Source organism: Dryobates pubescens, chromosome 5 (genome assembly GCF_014839835.1).
Source record: "Dryobates pubescens isolate bDryPub1 chromosome 5, bDryPub1.pri, whole genome shotgun sequence".
In the NCBI taxonomy this organism is placed as follows: Eukaryota; Metazoa; Chordata; class Aves; order Piciformes; family Picidae; genus Dryobates; species Dryobates pubescens.
In genome coordinates, this window is record NC_071616.1 from 45994286 (window position 1) to 46010899 (window position 16614).

At 62.5% G+C, this 16614-nt stretch overlaps 1 protein-coding gene across 1 annotated transcript; it reads left to right on the forward strand.

Annotated features, from left to right (window-relative positions):
• The first annotated feature begins 612 nt into the window (after window positions 1-612).
• FAM98B (family with sequence similarity 98 member B) lies at window positions 613-12876 on the forward strand. The gene is made up of 8 exons (XM_054162235.1): window positions 613-677; window positions 2971-3119; window positions 4646-4780; window positions 6008-6186; window positions 8103-8183; window positions 8957-9073; window positions 10394-10561; window positions 11979-12876. Exons 1-8 carry the CDS (start codon window positions 613-615, stop codon window positions 12351-12353), a joined length of 1269 nt encoding a protein of 422 aa, XP_054018210.1. The 3' UTR covers window positions 12354-12876.
• Window positions 12877-16614: the final 3738 nt, after the last annotated feature.

The window sequence follows — 16614 nt, forward strand, 5'->3', positions numbered from 1 at the left end:
GCAGGGGGAGCGGGGCGGCAGGCGGCGGCGGGGCAGGGGGAGCGGGGCGGCAGGCGGCGGCGGGGCAGGGGGAGCGGGGCGGCAGGCGGCGGCGGGGCAGGGGGAGCGGGGCGGCAGGCGGCGGGGAGCAGGGGGAGCGGGGCGGCAGGCGGCGGCGGGGCAGGGGGAGCGGGGCGGAACGCGGCGGCGGGGCAGGGGGAGCGGGGCGGAACGCGGCGGCGGGGCAGGGGGAGCGGGGCGGCAGGCGGCGGGGAGCAGGGGGAGCGGGGCGGCAGGCGGCGGGGAGCAGGGGGAGCGGGGCGGCAGGCGGCGGGGAGCAGGGGGAGCGGGGCGGCAGGCGGCGGGGAGCAGGGGGAGCGGGGCCGCAGGCGGCGGCGGGGCAGGGGGAGCGGGGCGGCAGGCGGCGGCGGGCAGCAGGGCGGAACGCGGCGGCGGGGCAGGGGGAGCAGGGCGGAACGCGGCGGCGGGGCAGGGGGCGCGGGGCGGCAGGCGGCGGGGAGCAGGGGGAGCGGGGCGGCAGGCGGCGGCGGGCAGCAGGGCGGAACGCGGCGGCGGGGCCCGGGGCGCGGGGGAGCCGTTTGGGCGGCGCACGGCGGCGGCGCGCTAGGCGGCATGAGGGAGCTGCCGGCGGGGCCCGGGATGGAGTGCGACATCCTGGACGCGCTGGAGGCGCTGGGGTGAGGCGGGCGGCACCCCCGGGGCGCCCCCGGGCTCCCCCGGCGGGGCGGGCGGCGCGGGGCGGGCGGCCGCGGCACGGAGAGCGGCCGGGCCGTGGCCGCGGGCGGGCAGCGCAGCGCGGAGCCCAGGGGCGGCGGAGGGTCGGGGCGGGCCCGGCGGCCGCGGCTGGGCCTCCTCCCTCCGCGGGCAGCGGCATCGTGGCGCCGGCGCCGGGCTGCACTGCTGGGAGGGAGGGGAAGAGGGAGGCAGGAAAGGCCCCGGGCGGGCGGCCCCGGGGGACCAGCGGCGGCGCTCAGCTGCCGTTCCGCTGGTGAGAGGCTGGCACAGGCTGCCCAGGCAGAGGGGGAAGCCTCAGCCCTGCAGCGATGTGCTACACAGACTGCTCCACGACTGCACAGAGAGCTGGGGCTGCTCACTCTGGAGAGGAGAAGGCTCCCAGGAGACCTTCCTGTGGCCTTCCAGGATCTGCAGGGGGCTGCAAGAAAGCTGGGGAGGGACTTCTGAGGGTGTCAGGGGGGATAGGACTGGGGGGGATGGAGCACAACTAGAAATGGGGAGATTCAGATTGGATGTGAGGAAGAAGTTGTTGCCCCTGAGCGTGGTGAGAGCCTGGCACAGGCTGCCCAGGGAGGTGGTGGAAGCCTCCTGCCTGGAGGTGTTTGCAGCCAGGCTGGCTGTGGCTGTGAGCAACCTGCTGTGGTGTGAGGTGTCCCTGCCCATGGCAGGGGGGGTGGAAATGGCTGAGCCTTGGGGTCCCTTCCAAGCCTGGCAGTGCTATGTGAGGAGCTGTGCAGTACAGCTGCACTGGGAGCCTGGGCACTGCCCCTCAGGAGGGCCCTTGAGGCTGTGTCCAGCAGTGGCACAGACTGGGCATGAGGGAAGAATCAATCACCTGGTCTCAGATCTGCCTTGGGGCAGCAGAGTCCTTCAGCCACAGGAGCAGGGCAGGCTGCAGAGCTGGGCTGAGGAGAATCTCATCAGGCTCAGTAAGGCAAAGTGGGAGGTCCTGCACCTCCCTCAGGGCATGGCTAGACACCAGTCCAGGCTGGGGCATGATGAGAGTGAGAAAAGGGCTTGGGGGTGCTGGAGGGGAGGAGCTGGCCAGGAGCAGGCAGGGTGAGACTGCAGCACAGAAGGCCAGGGGCAGCCTGGGCTGCATCCAAAGCAGGGTGGCCAGAGATGGAGAGAGAGGATCCTGCCCCTCTGCTCTGGGGAGACCTCACCTGGAGCACTGCATCCAGCTCTGGAGCCCTCAGCACAGGAAGGAGCTGGAGCTGATGGAGAGGGTCCAGAGAAGGGCCAGGAAAATGCTCAGGGGGTTGGAGCAGCTCTGCTGTGAGCACAGGCTGAGGGAGCTGGGGGTGTTCAGCCTGGAGAGGAGAAGGCTCCAGGGACACCTAACAGCAGCCTGGCAGGACCTGAAGGGGCTACAGGAAGGCTGCAGAGGGACTGCTCCCAAAGGCCTGCAGGGACAGGAGCAGGGACAGTGGTTTGAAATGAGAGCAGAGCAGATTGAGATTGGATGTGAGGAACAAGCTCTGCCATGGGCAGGGACACCTCACACTGCAGCAGGTTGCTCACAGCCACCTCCAGCCTGGCTGCAAACACCTCCAGGCAGGAGGCTTCCACCACCTCCCTGGGCAACCTGTGCCAGGCTCTCACCACCCTCATGGGGAACAACTTCTTCCTCACATCCAATCTCAATCTCCCCACTTCTAGTTTTGCTCCATCCCCCCCAGTCCTATCCCTCCCTGACACCCTCAAAAGTCCCTCCCCAGCTTTCTTGCAGCCCCCTGCAGATCCTGGAAGGCCACAATTAGGTCTCCTCAGAGCCTTCTCCTCTCCAGCCTGCACAACCCCAACTCCCTCAGCCTGTGCTCACAGCAGAGCAGCTCCAGCCCTCTGCTCCTCCTCCTGGCCCTTCTCTGGACACCTTCCAGCCCCTCCAGATCCTTCCTGTCCTAGGGGCTCCAGAACTGGCCCCAGAGCTCCAGCTGTGGTCTCAGCAGAGTGGAGCAGAGGGGCAGAATCCCCTCCCTGCCCTGCTGGCCACACTTCTCTTGCTGCAGCCCAGGCTCTGCTTGGCTCTCTGGGCTGCAAGTGCTCACTGCTGGCTCCTGTTGAGCTTCTCCTCCCCCAGCACCCCCAGGTCCTTTTCTCCAGGGCTGCTCCCAGGCCAGTCCCTGCCCAGCCTGTCTCAGTTGCCCTGAGCCCACAGTAAAATGCTTTCAGACTGAGCAGAGCTTCCCTTCAGTGTGCTTCCTCTGCCTGACTTCTCTCTCTCCGTGGCAGGTACACAGGACCCCTGCTGGAGGAGGAAGCCCTGAGCAAGGCAGCAGAGAATGGGTTATCATCAGCAGAGTTCCTTGAGCTTTGTGTCTGGCTGGGCTCCCAGATCAAGGCTCTCTGTGACATGGAGGAGAGCATCACTCCAGCAGATGGTGTGTGAGATTACCTGGCAGAGCTGGCTGGGCTCTGCTCAGGGGCCCCAGGCTGGTGCTGTGCAGCCAGCAGTGGCATGGCAGTGTTGAAGGTAGCTGCCAGGTGGCCAGGCTCAGGCTGATGTTTGCATGGAGGTGGCTCTGGGACTCAGGCCTTGCCTTCTGAGGAGTCCTTCAGCAGGAAGGATGAAAAAACAGAGGTGTTTGGGGGTTTTAGGTCCATATAGATAGGGAAAGTATCTCTGTGCCTCCTGAGGGTGGCTGCTGCATGCAGCCATCCCTTGAGGGCTTAGTTTCTGGTGCCTGGGGTTTCCAGCCCCAGTGCAGGGTTCCAGTCAGCACTGTGCCCAGGCACACCATTCCTTCTGGAGCCTGGATGAGATTTTCTCTTGTTGATGCTCTCACTGAACAAAATGAGCATAAAAGTGAACTAAATCACTGGGAAGATTCAGCTCCTGAGTCCTGGGGCTGCCACAGCAGGAGGTTTGTTACATGGATGTGCTGCTTGGTGGCACCTGGGTCAGGCCAGCCCCAGGCACACATCCAGCCTGGGGGCAGAGTGGGTTGGGAGCAGCTCTGCAGATAGAGCCTTGGGGGTGCTGGGTGCTGAGCAGCTCCCCAGGAGCCAGCAGTGCCCTCCTGCAGCCCTCAGGCAGCTGTGTGCTGGGCTGCAGCCAGAGCAGGGTGGGCAGCAGGGCAGCAGAGGGGATTCTGCCCCTGGGCTCTGCTCTGCTCAGAGCTCACCTCCAATCCTGCCTCCAGTTCTGCTGTCCCCAGCAGGAGAAGGACACAGAGCTGCTGGAGAGAGGCCAGAGGAGGCCACAAAGATGCTCCCAGGGCTGGAGCAGCTCTGCTGTGAGCACAGGCTGAGGGAGCTGGGGCTGTGCAGCCTGCAGAGGAGAAGGCTCCAGGGGCACCTCAGAGCTGCCTGCCAGGAGCTGAAGGGATCCTGCAGGAAGGCTGCAGAGGGACTTTCCATCAGGGGGTCCAGAGACAGGTCCAGGGGGAATGGTTTGAAGCTGAGGCACAGCAGGGTCAGACTGGAGCTGAGGAAGAAGTTCTTCAGCAGGAGGCTGCTGAGACTCTGGCCCAGGCTGCCCAGGGAGGCTGTGGCTGCCTCCTGCCTGGGGGTGCTGAAGGCCAGGCTGGATGAGGCCTTGAGCAGCTGAGTGGAGCTGAGAGGTGTCCCTGGGCATGGAGGGGAGGTTGGGGCAGCTGAGCTCTGAGCTCCCTTCCAGCCTGAGCCATTCTCTGCTAAGCTGTTAAGCTTCTGGTGATGTTCTTTGTCTCCCAAGGGTGCTGTAGCTTCAGCTTCCCCTCCCCAGCATGGGCACAGTGTTGCTGTGGCTGTTAACCTCTTGTCTGCTTGTAGCTGGGACTGCTCTGAGGGGAATAAAGGTCACTGTGGGGGCTTCCTGGTGTGGGCTGTTGGAACCTGCAGTTCAAATGTGTCAGCTGGGACAGTGAGGTTGCAGCTTGGTGTCCCTGTCAGCAGCCCCTGGCTTTGCATGTCTGTACTCCCACAGGTGGCAAGGACATAGAGAGCTTCCAGCTGGAGGTTAGCAGCTTTCTGAGGGAAATGGCCTGCCCCTACTCATCACTGACCTCTGGAGACATCAAGGACAGATTGAGAGAGAAGGAAGATTGCCTCAAGCTCCTCTGTAAGTTGGGCTCTCCCTGCATGGGCTGCCATGGTCACTGCAGTGTGCCTGAAGCAGTTCCTTGTGGCCATCCCTGTGCCTGGAGCACAGCCCTGAGCGAGCTGGGGTTGCTCAGCCTGGAGAAGAGGAGGCTCAGGGGAGACCTTCTTGCTCTCTACAGCTGCCTGAAGGGAGGTTGGAGCCAGGTGGGGGCTGGTCTCTTCTCCCAGGCACCCAGCACCAGAACAAGAGGACACAGTCTCAAGCTGTGCCAGGGGAGTTTCAGGCTGGATGTGAGGAAGAAATCCTTCCCAGCAAGAGAGATTGGCCATGGGAATGTGCTGCCCAGGGAGGTGGTGGAGTCCCCATCCCTGGAGGTGTTTAGCAAGAGCCTGGCTGAGGCCCTTGGTGCCATGGTTGAGCTGATCAGATGCTGGGTGCTGGGTTGGGCTGGATGAGCTCTGAGGTCTTTTCCAACCTGGTTAATTCTGCATGCTGGAAGTGTGGCTCAGCCTACTGAGGCCTTCTGATCCTTTCTGTGACCCAGTTCCAGCTCAGCTGAAACTGAGACCTGTCTGCTACCCCCAGAGTCTCTGCTGTCTGTGAGCTGGGTGGGCATAGAGGTGGCAGCCTGCCAGGGGCTGATGGCAGAGGGGACCAGCAGAAGGCTGGGGAGGGCTGGCAGTGACAGGATGAGAGGGAATGAATGGCAGCTGGAGGAGGGGAGACTTACACTGCATCTCAGGAAGAAAGCCTTGCCAGTGAGGCTGCTGAGACTCTGGCACAGGCTGCCCAGGGAGGCTGTGGCTGCTTCCTCCCTGGAGCTGTTCAAGGCCAGGCTAGGTGAGGCCTTGAGCAGCCTGGGCTGGTGGGAGGTGTCCCTGGCCATGGCAGGGGGGTTGGGACTGGATGATCTTCATGGTCCCTTCCAGCCCAAAGCATTCCATGGATCTGTGATTCCTTCTGTTTCTGAGAGGGTTCTGGGCAGCCTTAGAGAGGTGCTGGAGGCATGAAGAGAAGGCTGAAGTTTAGGCTGGGCTTGGACAAAGGAGTAGCAGCAGGACCCAGTGATGAAACTAGCCCAGGAGCCAGGGGTCTGGGGGCAGAGGTGGGTTGGACAGCCTCAGTCAGAGGGCTGGACAGAGTCTCCCTCCTGCAGTGGCCTGGCTGTAAATTGATGTGTTTGGCTGGGAGCTTGGGTGGGGCAGTGCTGGTGTCTGTGTGCCACTGGTGCACTCTCCTCCCCAGTGTTTCTGAGCACAGAGCTTCAGGCTTTGAAGATCCTGCACAGCAAGGCAGTGAAGGGCTCCCCCTTGGAAAAGCACAGTGAGATCTCCCAGGAGCTGCAAGCCATCTGTGGTGCCCTGGGCCTGTCAAACCTCTCAGCTTCTGATGTTCCTCTCTTGTTAACCCATGTGGAGCAAAAGGTAAGAGCTGGGATGTGTTCTGCTGGTGAGCTGGAAGCATCAGCTCTGGAAGCAGTCAGCTGAAGTTTGGGGCCTGGCATTATGAGCTGTGGCAGCCCCATGGGGCAGTGCTGAGCAGGGCCCCATGGGGCAGTGCTGAGCCAGGGCCCCATGGGGCAGTGCTGAGCCAGGGCCCCATGGGCCAGTGCTGAGCAGGGCCCCATGGGGCAGTGCTGAGCAGGGCCCCGTGGGGCAGTGCTGAGCAGCTCCCCGTGGGGCAGTGCTGAGCAGGGCCCCATGGGGCAGTGCTGAGCAGGGCCCCATGGGGCAGTGCTGAGCAGCTCCCCATGGGCCAGTGCTGAGCAGCTCCCCGTGGGGCAGTGCTGAGCAGCTCCCCATGGGCCAGTGCTGAGCAGGGCCCCATGGGGCAGTGCTGAGCAGCTCCCCATGGGGCAGTGCTGAGCAGGGCCCCATGGGGCAGTGCTGAGCAGCTCCCCATGGGGCAGTGCTGAGCAGCTCCCCATGGGGCAGTGCTGAGCAGCTCCCCGTGGGGCAGTGCTGAGCAGCTCCCCATGGGCCAGTGCTGAGCAGCTCCCCATGGGGCAGTGCTGAGCAGCTCCCCGTGGGGCAGTGCTGAGCAGCTCCCCGTGGGGCAGTGCTGAGCAGCTCCCCGTGGGGCAGTGCTGAGCAGCTCCCCATGGGCCAGTGCTGAGCAGCTCCCCATGGGGCAGTGCTGAGCAGCTCCCCATGGGGCAGTGCTGAGCAGCTCCCCGTGGGGCAGTGCTGAGCAGCTCCCCATGGGGCAGTGCTGAGCAGCTCCCCGTGGGGCAGTGCTGAGCCAGGGCCCCATGGGGCAGTGCTGAGCAGCTCCCCATGGGGCAGTGCTGAGCAGCTCCCCGTGGGGCAGTGCTGAGCCAGGGCCCCATGGGGCAGTGCTGAGCAGCTCCCCGTGGGGCAGTGCTGAGCCAGGGCCCCATGGGGCAGTGCTGAGCAGCTCCCCGTGGGGCAGTGCTGAGCAGCTCCCCGTGGGGCAGTGCTGAGCAGGGCCCCATGGGGCAGTGCTGAGCAGCTCCCCATGGGGCAGTGCTGAGCAGCTCCCCGTGGGGCAGTGCTGAGCAGCTCCCCGTGGGGCAGTGCTGAGCAGCTCCCCGTGGGGCAGTGCTGAGCAGCTCCCCGTGGGGCAGTGCTGAGCAGGGCCCCGTGGGGCAGTGCTGAGCAGCTCCCCATGGGGCAGTGCTGAGCAGGGCCCCGTGGGGCAGTGCTGAGCAGCTCCCCATGGGGCAGTGCTGAGCAGCTCCCCGTGGGCCAGTGCTGAGCAGCTCCCCGTGGGGCAGTGCTGAGCAGGGCCCCGTGGGGCAGTGCTGAGCAGCTCCCCATGGGGCAGTGCTGAGCAGGGCCCCATGGGGCAGTGCTGAGCAGCTCCCCGTGGGGCAGTGCTGAGCAGCTCCCCATGGGCCAGTGCTGAGCAGCTCCCCGTGGGGCGGTGCTGAGCAGCTCCCCGTGGGGCGGTGCTGAGCAGCTCCCCGTGGGGCAGTGCTGAGCAGCTCCCCAGCAGTGCCCTACAGAGGCAGCTGTGTGCTGGGCTGCAGCCAGAGCAGGGTGGGCAGCAGGGCAGCAGAGGGGATTCTGCCCCTGGGCTCTGCTCTGCTCAGACCTCACTTCCAATCCTGCCTCCAGCTCTGCTGTCCCCAGCAGGAGAAGGACACAGAGCTGCTGGAGAGAGCCCAGAGGAGGCCACAAAGATGCTCCAAGGGCTGGAGCAGCTCTGCTGTGAGCACAGGCTGAGGGAGCTGGGGCTGTGCAGCCTGCAGAGGAGGAGGCTCCAGGGGCACCTCAGAGCTGCCTGCCAGCAGGTGGAGTGATGTGCTGCAGTTGATCAGAGGAGCAGCAGGCTGAGCTGGAATAAATCTCCTGTCATTTGTGTTGGTTCTCTGCAGATCAAAGACATCCTCTCCAAAGTCCAGAAGAACCACGTGGGGAAATCCCTGCTCACAAAACCTCTGAGCTCAGAGCAAGTGGTAAGAACTCTCTCCAGGCTTTTCCTTGTTCCCCTTTGGGATTCACTGGATGGAGCAAAGCAGTGATGCAGCTGCCTGTGACCATGGGCACTGCACAGTTGCTGTGGGGGAGCTGGGGCTGTGCAGCCTGCAGAGGAGAAGGTTCCAGGGGCACCTCAGAGCTGCTGCCAGGACCTGAAGGGATCCTGCAGGAAGGCTGCAGAGGGACTTTCCATCAGGGGGTCTAGAGACAGGCCAAGGGGGAATGGTTTGAAGCTGAGGCACAGCAGGGTCAGACTGCAGCTGAGGAAGAAGTTCTTCAGCAGGAGGCTGCTGAGACTCTGGCACAGGCTGCCCAGGGAGGCTGTGGCTGCCTCCTGCCTGGGGGTGTTGAAGGCCAGGCTGGATGAGGCCTTGAGCAGCTGAGTGTAGCTGAGAGGTGTCCCTGGGCATGGAGGGGAGGTTGGGGCAGCTGAGCTCTGAGCTGCCTCCCAGCCTGGGCCATTCTGTGACACTGAACTGAAGTGCTGCATGCTTCAGTGCTACTCAGACCCTCCCAGAGCCAGTGTCAGGCCCAGCCCTGGGGCTGCCTCAGCCTCTGCCTGACCCCCGCAGCGCTTTGTGCCTCTGCCGCCCTGCAGAGCTGCACCGCAGCTGTGAAGTGCCTTCCAGCATGCACAGGGGGGCAGAACCCTCAGCTGCTGACTGAGGTTAACTTTAAAGTGACTTCAGTGACCTCCTGGGTTGTCATGCTTGACCTCTGTTAACTCCTTGCTGTGATGGCCACCCCGCAGGAAAGGCTGGAGAGGATCAACGAGGCCCTGCGCAGCGAGTACGAGTGCCGGCGGCGCATGCTGGTCAAGAGGCTGGATGTGACCGTGCAGTCCTTTGGCTGGTCTGACAGAGCCAAGGTCAGCTGGGCTCACACATGCACAGTAGCACTGCATTGAATGGAACAGGCTGGAACAGGCCTCAGAGCTCAGCCAGTCCAGCCTGGCACCCAGCACCATCTGCTCGACTAAAGCATGGCACCAAGGGCCTCAGCCAGGCTCTTCCTAAGGAGCTCCAGGGATGGGGACTCCACCACCTCCCTGGGCAGCACATCCCAGTGGCCAGGCAGTGGAGGACAGCCTGTGAGAGCTTGGGCTGTACAGCCTGAAGAGAAGGCCCCAGGCAGACCTCATAGTGGCCTTCCAGTGCCTGAAGGGGCCCTGCAAAAGAGCTGGGCAGGGCCATTTGGCAAGGGCTTGAGGTGGCAGGATGAGAGGCACTGGGGTGAAGCCTGGGGAGGGCAGGCTGGGACTGGGAGGAATTGTTAGCAGTGAGGGTGCTGAGACTCTGGCACAGGCTGCCCAGGGAGGCTGTGGCTGCCCCCTCCCTGGGGGTGCTCAAGGCCAGGCTGGCTGAGGCCTTGTGCAGTCTGGTCTGGGGGAAGGGGTCCCTGCCTGTGCAGGAGAGATGGGACTGGGTGGTCCCTGCTGCCAGTGCCTTGCTGAGCAGCTCCATCCACGGCCAGAGAAGTGGTGGCAGCTGGCACTGTCTGTGAGCTCACCTCAGATGTTTGAGAGCTTGCTGAGGGGCTGGGGAGGGCAGCAGCAGGTGGGCTGGGGTGCTTGGTGCCTGGCAGGTGGGCTGGGGTGCTTGGTGCCTGGCAGGTGGGCTGGGGTGCTTGGTGCCTGGCAGGTGGGCTGGGGTGCTTGGTGCCTGGCAGGTGGGCTGGGGTGCTTGGTGCCTGCAGGTGGGCTGGGGTGCTTGGTGCCTGCAGGTGGGCTGGGGTGCTTGGTGCCTGGCAGGTGGGCTGGGGTGCTTGGTGCCTGCAGGTGGGCTGGGGTGCTTGGTGCCTGCAGGTGGGCTGGGGTGCTTGCTGCCTGCAGGTGGGCTGGGGTGCTTGGTGCCTGGCAGGTGGGCTGGGGTGCTTGGTGCCTGGCAGGTGGGCTGGGGTGCTTGGTGCCTGCAGGTGGGCTGGGGTGCTTGGTGCCTGCAGGTGGGCTGGGGTGCTTGGTGCCTGGCAGGTGGGCTGGGGTGCTTGGTGCCTGGCAGGTGGGCTGGGGTGCTTGGTGCCTGGCAGGTGGGCTGGGGTGCTTGGTGCCTGCAGGTGGGCTGGGGTGCTTGGTGCCTGCAGGTGGGCTGGGGTGCTTGGTGCCTGGCAGGTGGGCTGGGGTGCTTGGTGCCTGCAGGTGGGCTGGGGTGCTTGGTGCCTGCAGGTGAGTTGTGCTGCTCTGCCCCTGCAGGTCAGGACAGACGACATCGCCAGGATCTACCAGCCCAGGCGCTACGCCCTGTGCCCGAAGTCCTCTGTCAGCCTGGCACACCTGCTGGCTGCCAGGGAGGACCTCTCCAAGATCATCAGAACAAGCAGTGGCTCAACAAGGGAGCACACAGCCTGTGCCATCAACAAGGTATGCTGCTGCTGCCTGGGTGTGTGCACCCCTGCAATCACGAGAGGGTCCTGGTGGGGGCTGGGAGGGACCTCAGAGAGCATCCAGCCCAACCCCCTGCCAGAGCACCCAGGGCAGGCTGCACAGGGAGGCATCCAGGAGGGGCTGGAAAGGCTCCAGAGAAGGAGACTCCACAGCCTCTCTGGGCAGCCTGCTCCAGGCTCTGGCACCATCACCATACAGAAGTGTCTCCTCCTGTTGAGGTGCAGCCTCCTGGGTTCCAGCTTGTCCCTGGTGTTCCTTGGCCTGTCCCTGGGCACCAGCAAACAGAGCCTGGCACCTTCATCCTGACCCCCAGCCCTCAGCCATTGATCAGATCCCCTCTCAGCCTTCTCTTGTGGCCTTCCAGTGTCTGAAGGGGGCTCCAAGAAAGCTGGGAAGGGACTTTTGAGGGTGTCAGGGAGGGATAGGACTGGGGGGAGAGGACTGGGGAGCAGAACTAGAAGTGGGGAGATTCAGACTGGATGTGAGGGAGAAGTTCTTCATCCTTACGACTTTCTGTTGGACCTCATGGGGAAGAACATCTCTGCTAGGAAGAGAGACTGAGAGCCCTGGGACTGCTTAGCCTGGAGAATTACAGAAGCACAGAACTGTCAGGGCTGGAAGGGACCTCAAGGCTCAGCCAGTCCCAACCCCCTGCCATGGGCAGGGACACCTCACACTACAGCAGGTTGCTCACAGCCACCTCCAGCCTGGCTGCAAACACCTCCAGGCAGGAGGCTTCCACCACCTCCCTGGGCAGCCTGTGCCAGGCTCTCACCACCCTCATGGGCAACAACTTCTTCCTCACAGCCAATCTCAATCTCCCCACTTCTAGTTTTGCTTCATCCCCCCCAGTCCTATCCCTCCCTGACACCCTCAAAAGTCCCTCCCCAGCTTTCTTGGAGCCCCCTTCAGATACTGAAAGGCCACAATTAGGTCTCCTCAGAGCCTTCTCCTCTCCAGCCTGCACAACCCCAACTCCCTCAGTCTGTGCTCACAGCAGAGCAGCTCCAGCCCTCTGCTCATCCTCATGGCCCTTCTCTGGACACCTTCCAGCACCTCCAGACCCTTCCTGTCCTAGGGGCTCCAGAACTGGCCCCAGAGCTGCAGCTGTGGTCTCAGCAGAGTGGAGCAGAGGGGCAGAATCCCCTCCCTGGCCCTGCTGGTTCTGCCTCTCTTGCTGCAGCCCAGGCTGTGCTTTGCCTTCTGGGTTGCAGTGAGATCCCTCTGAGGTCTGTTGTGTTGTGGCAGCTTACAGGGACAGGAAGGAGCTTCTGTTCCACCCCAGGGGGACCACACTTGGTGTGCAGAGCAGGCAGCATGTGTGTGTGCATGGGAGGAGAGCCCCCTGCCCCTTCCCCCTGCTGTGCAGCTGACCATCTCCTTCTCCACGCAGGTGCTGATGGGCAGAGTGCCTGACCGTGGGGGCAGGCCCACAGAGATTGAACCCCCCCCTCCTGAAATGCCTCCCTGGCAGAAGAGACAGGAAGGTGGTGGAAGAGGTGGCTGGGGAGGAGGGGGTGGAGGAAGGGGCAACTGGGGAGGTGGAGGGGGTAGGGGAGGAGGAGGTGGGGGTGGGTTTGGAGGAGGAGGAGGCTTTGGAGGTGGGGGTGGCTTTGGAGGTGGGGGGTTCAGAGGTGGTGGAAGAGGTGGGGGGAACTTCCAAGGGGGCAGGGGGGATTATGGTGGCAGGGGGGGAGGGTATGGTGGCAGAGGAGGCTATGGTGATCCCTATGGTGGAAGGGGAGGAGGAGGCTACAGGAGATACTAACCCACTGTAAATAGTAGCAGAGCAAGTGGCAGAATCTAGTGGTGATGTCTGCTGGGATCAGGAGTTCAGGCCTTGCTCACCTGGCTTTAGAGTGATCCTTGCATTAGACCAAGTGATGTTGTCCCTGAACCCTTCAGCCCAACTTTTCTACTCAGCTGTGCTGGCTCAGCCCTTGGCTGGTCTCTCTTCCCCTACTCCTCCTGGGGGGGTTAATGTGCAGTTTGATTTCAAAGGGCCCTCAGCAAAGTGAACCAATAAAAGACCCTTCCTCCACCCAGCCCCAGCTCCCAGCATCTCATTGCTCAGGCCTCCCAGTGCCTGCCTGCTGCAGGCCCATCCCTCTGCCCCTCAGTGCTCCAGGGAGCAGGAAGGAAACCCAGGCAGAACAGGGCCAAGAGCTGCTTGGAGAGCAGTGCTTTGCCATGCTCTGGGGTGCTGCTCCCAGGCTTCTGCTCTCCCAGTGTCCCTGTGTGGGCAGGTGGTGATGCTCAGCTCTTTCAGGCTCTGGGCCAAGCCATTCAGTTAGGTGTTCCTCCTGCAGAGCTTCACACAGGAAGGGACATGGCTGAGCTGGGCCTCTCCAGGAGCTCACCACTCAGGTCAGGCTGTGTGCTGTGAGCTCAGAACAGTGCTGAGGTTTGAGCTGCTCCTTTCACCCAGGGCTCACCTTGGTGGTGTTGCATCAAGCCCCTTGGCTTCCCCTCCCCTCTCTCTCTCTCTCTGGTCCCCTTGGCTTCCCCTCCCCTCCCTCTCTCTGGTCCCCTTGGCTTCCCCTCCCCTCTCTCCCTCTCTCTGGTCCCCTTGGCTTCCCCTCCTCTCTCTCTCTGGTCCCCTTGGCTTCCCCTCCTCTCTCTCTCTGGTCCCCTTGGCTTCCCCTCCTCTCTCTCTCTGGTCCCCTTGGCTTCCCCTCCTCTCTCTCTCTGGTCCCCTTGGCTTCCCCTCCTCTCTCTCTCTGGTCCCCTTGGCTTCCCCTCCTCTCTCTCTCTGGTCCCCTTGGCTTCCCCTCCTCTCTCTCTCTGGTCCCCTTGGCTTCCCCTCCTCTCTCTCTCTGGTCCCCTTGGCTTCCCCTCCTCTCTCTCTCTGGTCCCCTTGGCCTCCCCTCCTCTCTCTCTCTGGTCCCCTTGACTTCCCCTCCTCTCTCTCTGGTCCCCTTGGCTCCACAGACAGTTGCTCAGGAGTTGGCTTTCATACAGTTGTGGCTGCAGGCACAAGTGGAGAAGAACTGAAGGTGGGGGAGCTGTCAGTTACAGACAGGTTCTGTTTCCAGTGTCTTCAGAGCTCTTCCCTTGCTGGGAGTGCAGAGGTGGAGCAGGGAGACGCCAGCCAAGGACAGTATTGATCAGGGTCAGACTCCAGAGAGCTTTGGGAAGGGCCTGTGCTCAGCCTGGGGGTGTCTGTTGGCAGCAGCCTGGAAGCACTGCAGCTGAGTGTGCAGCTGTAGGTTTCACTGCAGGCTGAGCTTGCCAGCTCTGCTCTTGGGCTTCTGTTCCCAGCTCCAAGTTCCTTCTGCCCAGGTTCCCTGTGGGTGTCCATGTTTGGTTGGTTTGCAGCTCTCTCCCTGCAGGAGCAGCTGCACCATGTCCTGCTTCACAGGTGGCTCTGTGCCTGATGGGAAGCTCTGGGCAAACCCAATCCTCTCTCAGCAGCCTGGGTCAGACTCTGTAGCAAAGCCATCAGCCACCTTTGCAGTTGCAATTTGGCTCCAGATAAACTCCAGAAGTTTCTCTCCTGCTCTCTCTGCTCCATGTGATGGGATGGATCCAGCCTTACCCTTACTGTAAGGTGCCAGCAGGTGCCTGACAAAGGGCAGGAGCTTTCCTTGCCTGACCATAGCAGTTCCTGGCTTAGCTTCACTCAGCTGCTAGCACTGCAGCTCCTTGGCCAGGGCAGGTTTTCTCCACTCCTTCCTGGCCTAGGCTGCTGAAAGCCTCTGCAGCTATTGTGGAGAGAGCCTCAGGGGTCCTGTGGCAGGAAGGGTCTGAGCTTTCCTGCTCTTCAGCTTGGCTTTTGCTAATGCTTTGGAATAGCTCCTGCTGTCCCCAGCAGGAGAAGGACACAGAGCTGCTGGAGAGAGGCCAGAGGAGGCCACAGAGATGCTCCCAGGGCTGGAGCAGCTCTGCTGTGAGCACAGGCTGAGGGAGCTGGGGCTGTGCAGCCTGCAGAGGAGAAGGCTCCAGGGGCACCTCAGAGCTGCCTGCCAGGACCTGAAGGGATCCTGCAGGAAGGCTGCAGAGGGACTTTCCATCAGGAGGTCTAGAGACAGGCCAAAGGGGAATGGTTTGAAGCTGAGGCACAGCAGGGTCAGAGTGGAGCTGAGGAAGAAGTTCTTCAGCAGGAGGCTGCTGAGACTCTGGCCCAGGCTGCCCAGGGAGGCTGTGGCTGCCTCCTGCCTGGGGGTGCTGAAGGCCAGGCTGGATGAGGCCTTGAGCAGCTGAGTGTAGCTGAGAGGTGTCCCTGGGCATGGAGGGGAGGTTGGGGCAGCTGAGCTCTGAGCTCCCTTCCAGCCTGAGCCATGCTGGGATACCAAAGGAGTCTGCTGGCCTTGGAGGTGAGGTGTTGGTCAGCAGAGGAGCAGAGAGAGAGTTTACCAACCAAAGCCTTCCTACAAGGTTGTGTTTGCTCACCCCAGAGGGATGTTCTGCCACGAGTGGTTTCTGAGCAGCAGTCAAGCACTTGGCTTCCCCAGGGAAAGCTGCTGGGCAACTCCAAAGGCTCCTCTCTGCCTCCAGATTCCTTCAGGCTCAGGGCAGGGGGTTGGACCCTTGGGTGCAAGTGGGGCTGTGGCCTGGGGCTTCTCCACTCCCTCCCTCCCTCCCTCAGCACTTGCTCCTGCCTGCAGCAGGCAGGGCAGTTGTGAGGTGAAGCAAACCCTGCAGGGGAGCAGCTGTGTGCCCACATGGCCAGCACTCAAATGGTCATCATCCAGTTCCCTTGCTGTGGAGCAGGTACAAGTGGGACATGGAAACAGCTGGGAGGTTTCTGGGGCTTGCTTTGGCCACCTCAGGTTGGGTTGGGTTTGGTTTTTCCTTCACCAGTTGCAAAGTGTGGCTCCAGCAGCTGGGAACTGAAGCAGGCAGCACCAGAGGGTGTCAGAGTCCTTTGCTGCCTCGGTGCAGCAACAGCAAGAGCTGCAGGCAGGCTGTGCAACATGATGGTGGGCTCAGACCTGCCCTCAGCACCTGTGTGCTTGGCTTCAAGGGGGGACAGGAGGGGTTCAAAAAAGCCTTTGGGGAAGTCCTGTTGTAAGTGAAAGATTTTTCCTGCTCCTTTGTGTTGCTTCACTCTCAGCACCTGCCTGAATGCTGCTTGTGCAGCAGAGCTGAGGAGCAGGCTTGGGGATACCTTCATGTCCAGGCTGTGAGAGAGATTTGGTAGCAGCTGTGAACAGACTGAGGAATAAAGCACTGGAGGTGCAGCTGTTTGCATCACTTTGTGTAGTGTGGTTTGCATCCACCCTGCTGTGTGCCTCCCCTCTTGGGCAGGGACAATTCCTGCTGCTCTTTGACAGCAGTGCTGGAACTTCCTCCTCCTCCTCCTGACAAACCACAGGTTTGGGTCAAGCTGGAGAAGGCTGCAGGTAGCTGCAGGAAAATTCCAGCTCTGCCCTGCTGAGACCTCCCCTGGAACATTGCATCCAGCCCTGGGCTGCCCAGCTCAGGAGGGACAGGGATCTGCTGCAGAGAGGCCAAGGGAGGGCTCCAAGGCTGCTGAAGGGACTGCAGCACTGCCTGGGGAGGAGAGGCTGAGAGCCCTGGGGCTGTTCAGTCTGGAGAGGAGAAGGCTGAGAGGGATCTGATCAATGTCTATCAATAGCTGAGGGCTGGGGGTCAGGAGGGAGGGGACAGGCTCTGCTCAGCTGCACCCTGGGATAGGACAAGGGGCAGTGGATGCAAACTGCAGCCCAGGAGGTTCCAGCTCAGCATGAGGAGGAACTTCTGCCCTGGGAGGGTCCCAGAGCCCTGGAGCAGGCTGCCCAGAGAGGTTGTGGAGTCTCCTTCTCTGGAGCCTTTCCAGCCCCATCTGGATGTGTTCTGTGTGCCCTGAGCTGGATTCTCTGCTCCTGCCCTGGCAGGGGCTTGGACTCCATGATCCTTCCAACCCCTGACCACCTCTGATCCTCCTCCCAGGAAGGGAAGAGCAAAACCTCTCTGCCTCCATTTGTTACTCTTCATTGTTCTACTTAGCACAAGCCCAGGTCAAGGCAAGAACTGGAAAGCAGTCAGCTGGCAGAGAGGTTCCAAAGGCCTTCTTTTATTCTTCT

Bases quoted from the DNA above. Each gene is read 5' to 3' on its own strand.
- FAM98B (XM_054162235.1), top strand. From the start codon at position 613: ATGAGGGAGCTGCCGGCGGGGCCCGGGATGGAGTGCGACATCCTGGAC. The intron at 9,074-10,393 runs GTCAGCTGGGCT...CTGCCCCTGCAG, and splicing joins GCTGGTCTGACAGAGCCAAG to GTCAGGACAGACGACATCGC. The intron at 10,562-11,978 runs GTATGCTGCTGC...TTCTCCACGCAG, and splicing joins CAGCCTGTGCCATCAACAAG to GTGCTGATGGGCAGAGTGCC.